The sequence below is a fragment of the Haliaeetus leucocephalus genome, unplaced genomic scaffold (genome assembly GCF_000737465.1).
Source record: "Haliaeetus leucocephalus isolate CR32 unplaced genomic scaffold, Haliaeetus_leucocephalus-4.0 Scaffold587, whole genome shotgun sequence".
NCBI lineage: Eukaryota > Metazoa > Chordata > Aves > Accipitriformes > Accipitridae > Haliaeetus > Haliaeetus leucocephalus.
Window position 1 is genome coordinate 7,316,853 of NW_010973023.1, and position 10,054 is coordinate 7,326,906.

At 41.4% G+C, this 10,054-nt stretch overlaps 1 protein-coding gene across 1 annotated transcript in view; it reads right to left on the minus strand.

The window, feature by feature from the left end:
• The window catches only part of TMEFF1 (transmembrane protein with EGF-like and two follistatin-like domains 1), a gene marked incomplete at its 5' end in the record, with an annotated part of 56,035 nt that extends 46,198 nt beyond the window's left edge, over positions 1-9,837 (minus strand). Inside the window, 3 exons of the mRNA XM_010578014.1 lie at positions 4,583-4,712; positions 9,305-9,414; positions 9,802-9,837. Coding sequence (XP_010576316.1) covers positions 4,583-4,712; positions 9,305-9,414; positions 9,802-9,837 — 276 coding nt within the window. The remainder of the gene's footprint in view (positions 1-4,582; positions 4,713-9,304; positions 9,415-9,801) is intronic.
• Positions 9,838-10,054: the final 217 nt, after the last annotated feature.

A 10,054-nucleotide genomic window follows, 5' to 3' on the forward strand; every position in this document is an offset into this window, starting at 1 on the left:
CATGCCAGCTCAGCCACCCCAGTGCTCCCAGCAGCAACAGTTCTAGTTCTAGTTCTAGTTCTAGTCCTGCTCCTGCTCCTGCTCCTGCTCCTGCTCCTGCTCCTGCTCCTGCTCCTGCTCCTGCTCCATTTGTATCCCCACCCTCCAAAAGCAGAGCTGCCTGCTAGCAGTTACCCTTGATTTCAATATGCCAGCAGGGGCTTTTGGGGCGGAATGCTGACAAGCCTAATTGCCAGCAGCTGCGAGGCCTCTGGCTGCTGGAGATAGGCTTTTAACCTCTGCATTGCCAGGCTGTGCGTAGGGAATGTCCATTTGCCTTGACATCTACAGGGGAAAACTGGTTGCTATCACTTGATCCTGGTAGCCATTTCCTGCTTAATCATGCCATGCAAAAAAAAAAAGTACACAAAATTTAGTATTAAATGTGTGTGGATAAGCCTATTTCTTTGCTTCCAAAACATTTCCTAATGACAGAACGGTGATGCTGTGCTGTCACAAACCCTCCTCGCAGGCTGGAGAGGAAAGCTCCTGTACTGCACTGAATCTGGGAGTAAGGGTCTTGGTCAGCTCTCAGAATGAATAAATGTTTCTACAGCAGGTTTTCAGGTTTGTTATGGCTTTCTTGCAAGAGCATAAAGAGTTATTTTCACACTTAATCTAGAAGTGAGTTGCCTAGAATTTCTTCCTTAACTCCCTCAAAAGGATTAAAATGAGCTTATTATATTTCTTTTCAGGACAATGTGTGCATCTAATTATGCTTCACTGTAAGCCTCCCACACAAAAAAAAAACCCCAAAACGTTTACTGTAAAAACCTGTGCATTCAAATTTAGGGTAAGATTTTGATTACTTCAGACTGAAGAACACTAAGTTAAAGCCACTCCTAAGAGAATAATTCCTTAAATCTAACAGAGATATAGGGTTTGTTTCTAGTTCTGCAAATAGCCTTTTTTTTTTTCCCTTAGAAATCCCAACAGCAAGCAGTGGACTGTGCCTTCCAAAAATATACAGTACACTGAGAATCTGTAAGTACAATATATCAACTACATCATTGTGTGGTTACATTTTCTTGTGCATATAATATAAATCTGGCAGTAGTCAAAGTCATGGCTCTGCATGTGGGCTAACAGGAACACACATTCTTAGAAATGAATTGTTAAGGTGTATTTCTTATTTACTAAATTAATTTATTTTATTTAAACTGATAGAAGACAATAAATTCACCAACAAAAGGAGGCAGAAGAAATCAAGGGACTTGGTGACACTCCTCCTCGCTCTGAGCACCGTGACCTCCCTCCCTTCCTGGTTTCTTAAATCTGGTTAGCAAGCCAGTTCCGGATAACCTCTGGTAGACGATGGCATACCATGAATGAATTTTAGTGTAATGTCACCCTTTATGAACTGATCAAGTCCTGGTGTAGATCCTGCCATGTCCCCCTGCCCTGCTGGCTGGTCCTGCTTCTGCATTTGGTTCTGGGCTGAACTGCAAACAGGCAACTCATAAGGGTAAGAAATAAATTAAAAAAAAAAAAAAAAGGAAAAGGCTGGGACAGCACACTTGTTCACAGTATAATCCCACAGAGCAAGGAGGAGAAGCTGTGGAAGATGGTAAGTACTACTAGCAAAAACTTTGCTTTGCAGCCCTGTTCATCTCCAACCAGTCACGGACCGAATGACTCCTTTATGAATGCAAAAGGCCAGGTTAGGTGTAGGCCAAAATTGTATATAGTTTGATTTGACCCATCGTTTCTCAAAGGTGTATTAAGGTACTAGGCAAAGAGAACACTAAAGCTGCATTTCACTCATTTTCCTAGTTTCTCTGTATATTGCAACATGGGGCTACATGCATTGTCTAAAACCCACAGATCCTCGTCATCCACACCTTGTGCCAGGGGTAATTAGGCACAGAAACACCTCTGTAAACCCAGATATTTGAAAAAACCCCAATGTCCCTTCACTGCAAACTGGGCTTTGGCAATGTTAAGACCTGTATATGCAGTCCTGAAAACTTCAGCCACACCTCTCTTACATTTCTCTAAAACACAATCTTTAATGTCAAAACTTTCATTTTGTTCATTCCTAAAGCACCTATGATTGACTCTTTTTTTTAACGTTGCTTATTTTAGGATCTTGCAACTCTGACAGCACTTGGACAAAGGGAATAAATATAAAAATATGCTGCTAAATCACCCATGACAATAAAAATTTAATCAAAATGTTACCTGCCAAGAAATAGGTCTGACTAAATCACTCAGTATAGTCTGTTCCAGTGCTGTAGCTTCAGAGGGTATCAATCGCTGGCAAACAGGAAGTATTTCATTCTTCTACGAGATTCAGAGGTCTGACGTACTTTAAATATTAAATAGTTGTTACAACACTATGGGGGAATTTTGTCCTATTGGCTTAGGTGCATCCCACCAGGATGAAGCTTTGCTTTGAAAAACTGAAATTCTGATAGGAAACCAGTGAATCTATACTTAGCTCCCAATGATGTCCCAGAACAAAGCATTTTATAGCAAATTCAGAGGCACTTGGTGAAAATTAATAGGGGTCTATAAAGGATTTTTTAATTTGGGCATTTGATTCTCCTTATATATGTGTTACAGATCAAGAGTACAAATATATTGACTTCTTGATGACCCATGATACCAGGCAGGGCATGGAGAAGTTCCAGGTGATGGCTTTTATCATCCAATATTCTCACACCAATCAGAGCGCGTCAGACACTTGGGGAGCAGCAGGTACCGTTCTGGTAGAGCTCCGTCGAAGCACTTTAAATTGCAGCAGTGTAAATGCAGTATGCAGCCTGAATCACATCCTCAGTTTCAGAAATGTGTTTTCAGTACTTTCTGGTCAATTGTGTCTCAGCACATGTCTTGATCTATTACACTAAGTGCTAAAAATTATGCTGCGTTTCCTGGGTTTTATGTAGGACTTAAAGAAAAGGAAGGTTAAAAAAAAATCCCAGACTAGCTGAGTAACGTAGTAATTAGGTGCCAGCAACCTGAGGCTGAGAAGAGTCAATTTTTCGTTTCGAAATGTCTTTTTCTTAGTAGGGTAGAACGCATATAAAAAGAAACATTTTTCTTTGTTGTTCCCAAAACCTTATCCTAATATTTCAGTTTCATGAGGGAAAGAAAATTCCATGCTGTGAGTCTCTTTCTTAAAATAATTTGGGCATGAAATTAAAAAAAAAATTTACTTATACAACCTCAGTTCAAACCTTCATACTTCTTGGGTGCTGTTAGAAGAATATGTGAGTGCTCCAAAACTGTAATGCATTTTTTTCCTATTTCTGCAGTATCTGGAGATAATTTACAGGTGGGAGATTGGGAAAGAAGGTAGATTCAGTCATCTGCCTGAGGTTTGCTGGAATTATGCAGCTGAGCTGGGCATAAACCGCAGGTTTCCTTCAGTATTAGGACCGACATCATAGATTGTTTTGGACCTTAGTAAGCAACCCCAAATCTCAGTATAGGTCTTTGCTGCAGTCAAAGGCATTAGAGCAGTTCGTGTAAAACGCAGCCATGCTGCATTTAAACGAGGTAGCTCTGGGGGTGGCAGCAGCAAGGACTTGGCCTAGGTACACTGGCCATATATTTACCCTAATTTCCAGATAGGATGTCGCAACTACCAGTGAGTTCCAGGCTGCTACCTCTAAATTGTCATCAATAATTAGACTAGCCAACATAAAGCTAGCTAGGAGTGTGCGCCTGACCCGTAGCCACATTTTTGGCTGCCACATAGGTGTAACCTTGCTTAGGTTACATACAACTATTGTGTATCAAAAGATAAGGGATGTCCCACAACTTAAATTTTTTGGTGTGTTATTTAGGTACCAAAGAATGCAGTTGTTGATGCTACAGAGTCATTTAATTTAATTCTGAGAAAGGCAGCCATGTGTCTGGTCTCACCAACTTTGAATCTGTCCAGAGGTTCAGAAGACCTCTGGTGGCTAACGTTTCTGTGTCCAAGAGCATGCTGCAATATTCAAGACAGTAAAAGCCTGTCCCATGTATTTTAAGCGTGTGGAAAAATCTGTGTTTTAAGTGTGCGGAAAGACAGAAAAGGCCACTCCATTAGAAATGTGAGGTAAAATGATTTTGTAAGAGTTATGCATACCTTCAATGTAATGACCCAAAGTGTAGTCAAAGACGATGCCTTGGATACAGGTAGCGTGCCAGTCATGATGATCAGTGTCACATGCTGGATGTCACACTAATCCTGTACATCCAAAAAATGAGTCCTAAAGAACTGGCTAATTTGGAGTCTGCTCCACATTTATTGTAAGCCTTTTGATGAATATCAAGGCTCCTCTATACATACAACAGAAGCATTCACAAACTGTTTTCTCAGAAAAGTATTTCTACTTTTAATGTTTATTTATTAACCTGTTAGCATATCAGAAGATATATCAGATTTCTTCTCTATAAAAATATTCCATTGCTGAAGGGGACTCTGGGTTTCCAGATTATTTCATTCTATGAAAAGCATGAAAATTAAAATCTCTGGAATTAAGGGCAAAACTAAAGAGCTAACCATATAACATCATTCATTAGTGACACAAAGTGATGTTTTACATACCAGAATAACAAGGTCCTCTTGATACCACTGCTATCTCTTTCTGATGCTTGCAAGCAGCTCTCCTGAGGAAGCATTCATTTTGGTAAGTGTCTCCGTTTGATCCACAAACAGGAATATAGTTTGTGTGACACTGAAAAAGAAATTATAAAGTAACTCAGTCATACCAAATGATGTGATTAATCTCAACTGCATATTAATATAGAGGAAGATAGTTGTGTAAATATGAATTACTAGCTGTAACTTATAACCCTGTTCATTAAAGGAAGATTTAAAATATATTAGTTTCTCAATATCACTGTATGTATTCCTTTTGGATCACTGAAATAATAGTCCAACTCCGTACGGGCTGAACATAGGAATTCAGTAGGAAAGATTAAAAGAAAAAAATAACTATGGTGGGACTTAGAAATGGCTAGGGGGAATATGACAAGTATCTAGAAGTATTAGAAGGATAAACACTGAGGAAGGAGAAAAATTCTTCAAGATAATACAAGAATGTATGACTCTGCACAGGGGGATGAAACTGAGCAAAGGAAAATTTAAGGTGAACAGTGCTTAAGGGGAGATTTGCTGATCTTCTGGGTCATAGGCTGATCTTTCAAGGGAGATGGAAAACAGTCACCATCCCCATTAAATTCATGATCATCATGAGTCTGTTTTACTTGGTCAACAACTATAATAACGCTTTTGTATTACTATACTGAAAAATTTTAGCTCAAAGTCCGTAGCATTGGTACATTTAATAAAAAGAAAGGAAGAAAGGAAAATTTATCATTCAGAATGGCTTTGGCAGGAGTAGCCTGTATTTTGCTATTTTCTTACATTCTAAGAAAGATGGATTATATACCCCTTGTACGTATAATGTGCATTAAAACGCTGGGAAACCCCCTGAGACCACCAATCTGCCTAACACCTGCGAGTGCTGCACTGCTCTCTGCTGAACGGGAGATCCAAACCCCACTTCACTGCGTGGAAAAGGAGATGTTGCCCTGTTTGGGGCTGCAATGGTAACTTTAATTCTGGACACCTTTTGGACCTTCAAAACCCCAAGGCAAAAAAAACAACGAGAAGCAGTGAACAAATACACACACTAGCCACAAATTTCTTGACCATATAAAGTGTATGATTAAACTGGTATAGTTCAACCAGTGAGAGTTCACACAGAAATTGCAACATTAGTTAAGTTAAACTGCTCCAAAAGGACAAGAGTTTCTTCTCCAGATTCCAAATTACAGTCTCTGCCACAAGAGTTTCTTTGTGCTTTGGCATACACAAACCTCAAAATACTCAATCCTTAAAACATAATTTTGAAGGGAATTATCCTCCTTCCTTTGTCATCCTGCCATAGATGACCAACTGAGAATGAACTAAGCACACATGGACAGAAATAAATCATGCTGCCAGCTCTGAAAATTATTTCTAACAGTTTTGTAATACTTTCCCATAGTGAGGACCTCTCAGACATTCAGCCACAGCCATCAGTCCTGTCACATCTCATACTGAACTGTCACATCTAGGGAATAATTAAACAGGCAACTCTTGAGGGGGACAATACTTTCCAATAGATAATTCTCTATTCAATCTTAAAGTTGCTGTGTGATGTTTTAAAGTTGCAGGTTTCTCTCCAGAAGATAGAAAATGAGAGGCAAAGTGATTCTTTTATTACAGTTTGGTAAGACTTTAGGAATTTCGTACAGTACAGCCAAAAGTTCTCATGTAAACATCCTTTAGGATTTTTCTTGTGAGGAAGTCCTCTAACAGCTCAAATGACCAAAAGGGAGAACATCTCTTCACGGACGGGATCTGCTCTGCACAGTGTGCCGTGGGAAAATCCATCCAGGCTCCATCCGATGCTGAATGATTGCGGGGTGCCCAGCATCTGAGGGATGTAAGGTTTACTCACTATCTATATTCCTTTTCCTATTCTATCTTATTAAAGCAGCTACCTTACTAAACCATTTCTTGTCAAGCCTTTCTTACTGAGATCGAAAAAGAGCCTCACACCAGCTCTCTCTCACCTCCCTCCCTGCACCGGTCCATAATACACTCGCTAGGTGTTAATCAGTTTTTAACTTGGGTTCTGTAAAACACCATCCAAATTACAGCAAAATACCTTTCCAAAATTTTGGTGAACATGTGTTATCCCCCACCTGCCTTATAATGAACAGCGAGTTATCCTTTTTTTCCTGGCTAGGCCTGAAGAAAGTCAGGATATCATCAAGGTCACTGCAAGCAGAGCACAACCGAATCCCTCAGTGCCTCTCCTACGGTCTAATTTGTAAATCTGATTCTGGGGAATCAAACTTTGGAATCTCGCTTTATGACTTGGCAAAAGACAGCGAAAGCCTACAAGGTGTTCAGAGAGGTCGCGGCCTGCAGAGCTCTTGCTGCCACCACATTAGAGCTGTGTCAATGACAACACTGAAATTTGGCAGCCAGTCGTCTCCAAAGGGGATCCTAGGAGGAAAAACCTATGACTCATTAATATTTAAAGTTTCAGAAGACCAAACAGTTGAGAAATGCTGCCAGGCCAGGAGTGGTGGCAGATAAGGAGGAGGAGGAAGGAGCGGTGATGCCTGGGAAGGAACTGCGATCTCTGGGTGTTTTCCAAAATCTGCAGGATGGTTTGTGTCAGCCTTGGCCTTAGTTCAGGGGTGGCGGCGAATAGCCGTGCCCCTCTGTTCCCCAAAACGCCCTGCTGTCAGGCAGCCAGGGGAGCCGTGGGCTGTAGCCTCAGACCCAGGGCCAGTCCCCTTCCAGCAGGAAAATCCTCACCTGACCAGCACCTGGACCCGAGACCATTTTAATTAGGCAATTCTCTTGCTAGCCTGCATTTTTCTAAAAACCTGCAGTTTTAAGAGTGGAAGAAATGCCTTGCTGGCTGGGACCAGTGGTGCATTTATCCACGCGCTCTGTTCCAGCTATGGGGAATAGGAAATGGGAGAACAGGCTGATATGCCCACGTCTTCCTTCCAGCGCGTGTACAGCTGAACCGCCGTACACAAATGTGTCTAATTCCTTTTCAAAACCTTGCAATGTCAGAAAAAAAATTAGCTAGCTATCAGATAGTCTTGCACGTAGAAAACCTAACAGTTCGGGCTGGGTGCTTGTTGCCTGGGCTATTTTGGTGCTGCTAGTTGCAGACAAATAATTAAGGGTGAGAGTTACAGGAAGAATTCAACCTGCTATGTCTGAAAAATACGGTATCTTCTCCTCATCCTTAGACTTCTTTCCTTAAGAGTATAGGACAAATTTTTCAAGAAGTGCAAGTAAATTTATAAGTAGCTTAAAAATAATACTGGTTTTAAAAATGGGCTCTTCAAGACAAAGTATCAGCTTATCACATGGGCTAGTTCCTTTTTTGGTCTTTGTGACCTGGATATTAGGAAGTTGTAAAATGTACTACCTACAGAAAATAAATGGGACCTTTGCTTAGCCTAGGGTTGAATTTATTTTCCTTTTTTTTAATCATTACTGGGTTTTTATCTTAGTATTTTTCATAAATAAAAGTTACAGACAGAGTTAGGGCTGATGAATAAACCTCGTCTCCTACGAATTTTTTCTCCCTTTAAGAGGCAGTCAGGTCCCATTGTTCTTATGGGATGTAAGCCGCAGGATGCCTCCAGCACAGGTACCCACCTGAATGACACCACATCAAAAGCCAGTTCTGAAACACTGGAATCCAAACCCAGTGTAAGATCACATACACACTTGCTATTCTGGTTCCCCTTGATTTATTATTTATTGGAAACAGAAAACACAATTATTTTTAAAACACTGAAAGATAGCCTACTCCAGGGTTGGTTGATAACACTGCGACCTCTTCCAGTTTTACCAGGAGTCTCATAATATTTGATATATCTGTCCTGGTTATAAATTGTAAAACGAAAGAACCTCACTACTCTCTTTTCTCTAAGAAGTATGGAGTGGGAGGGGAGGAAGGATTGCCATGATACTTATAAAAACTGTAAACTAAAGGCTCAAAAACCAACAAAGCAAATTGAACCTGCTATTTACTTCTTCTTAAAAGCTCAGAGGATACTTTTAATCAAATTTCCATAGGTTGTTTTTTTCCTGAGTGGGACTAATTCACTGTTTTCACTCATAAACTTCATGATCACTGGTGGTCCTGTTATTATCTGATTTTCAAAATGCCTTAAGATCTTCCAGGGTCACATTTGGCCACCAGCAGAGCAGGGAAGAATCCTCCAAATACTGGGTAGTAGAGTAAGCAATCCATAATAAGTACTGCATTTAAATTACAAAGCTTCATCTGGTGTGTGTGACAACGCTTGGGCACCCCACTCTGGGTCACCTTCTCTCCCATCTTGGGTCTTGGGGCAAGACAAGGCAAGATGGGGAAGCAAAAAGTGGGTGCCACCCAGTGCTCCCCACCTCTGCCTGTGCCGGTCGCAAGTGGGGTGCCTGGCACATGCGGTGGCCCTCCGTTCTCCCCCACATCAGTCTGTGCTGCTGGCTGACTTACCAAAACCGTGCGGGGAGAGCTAACATGATGCTAAGCTCTCCACTTGCTCCCTGAGCACACCCTGGTGAAGTTCAGTCACATACCGACCCAATCAGTGCCATTAAAAAAGGAGCTTATGGTTAGACTGTATAAGCCTGTTGATGAGCGAAATTTTTAAAGCGGTGATTCTACAAATACTTCAATACACCTGAAAGATTGGTCAGAAACAGCAAACAAAAAAGGTGAGCAGCCCTTACCTGGAACTGACACGCACATTTCAAGCCATCGCCCTCTTCCTTGCACACTCCTCCGTATTTACATGACGATTCATCACACACTCTTACGTCAGATTCCCTTACATTTAACTCTGCAAAAAAAATAGAAAAAGGAGACAGAAAAGAAATTGTAAGATGAGTAATTTTGGGGACTGCCTTGTCCTTAAACTCACTGAGCCTCCCCCCCACCTTACCCCCATACAGAAACCAAAGGAAAAAAGCCAGAGCTGTTCCCTGGGTTGCCCCGCGTCAGCTCCGTCCTGCTCCCCAGAGGCAGCTTTGCCTGGTTGGCACAGTGGCTGTGGCTAAAGGCCGCTTCACCAAACAAACAGACACAGAGCAGGCACGTGTTTACAGTGCCCAAACTCCCTTCCATGTCCCCCATGCCAGGGATGCGCCAAGTACAAAACTTTCCTCCACAGAAGTTGCATCTAGCAGGAGTCAGGACCTTTACATGAGCTATAGCCCATGTTTCTCACCCGCTACCTCTTTTTGCCTTACTTGCCACAAAGGTCCTGAAGAAGAAGAAAAGCTAAAACGTCAGAATTTCTCTGCCCAGTTTTCCAGGTTCCAGCTTGCCCACACTCTTATCCTTCAGACTAAAAATAAACCAAAGTGTGTTTAAACTATTATAATTTGCTTGCACTGTAGGAGCCGGAGTAATGAACCAGAGCCCTCTGTCTTAGCTGCTGCATAAAAACGTGGAACACAAATACAGCTCCTGCTTCAATA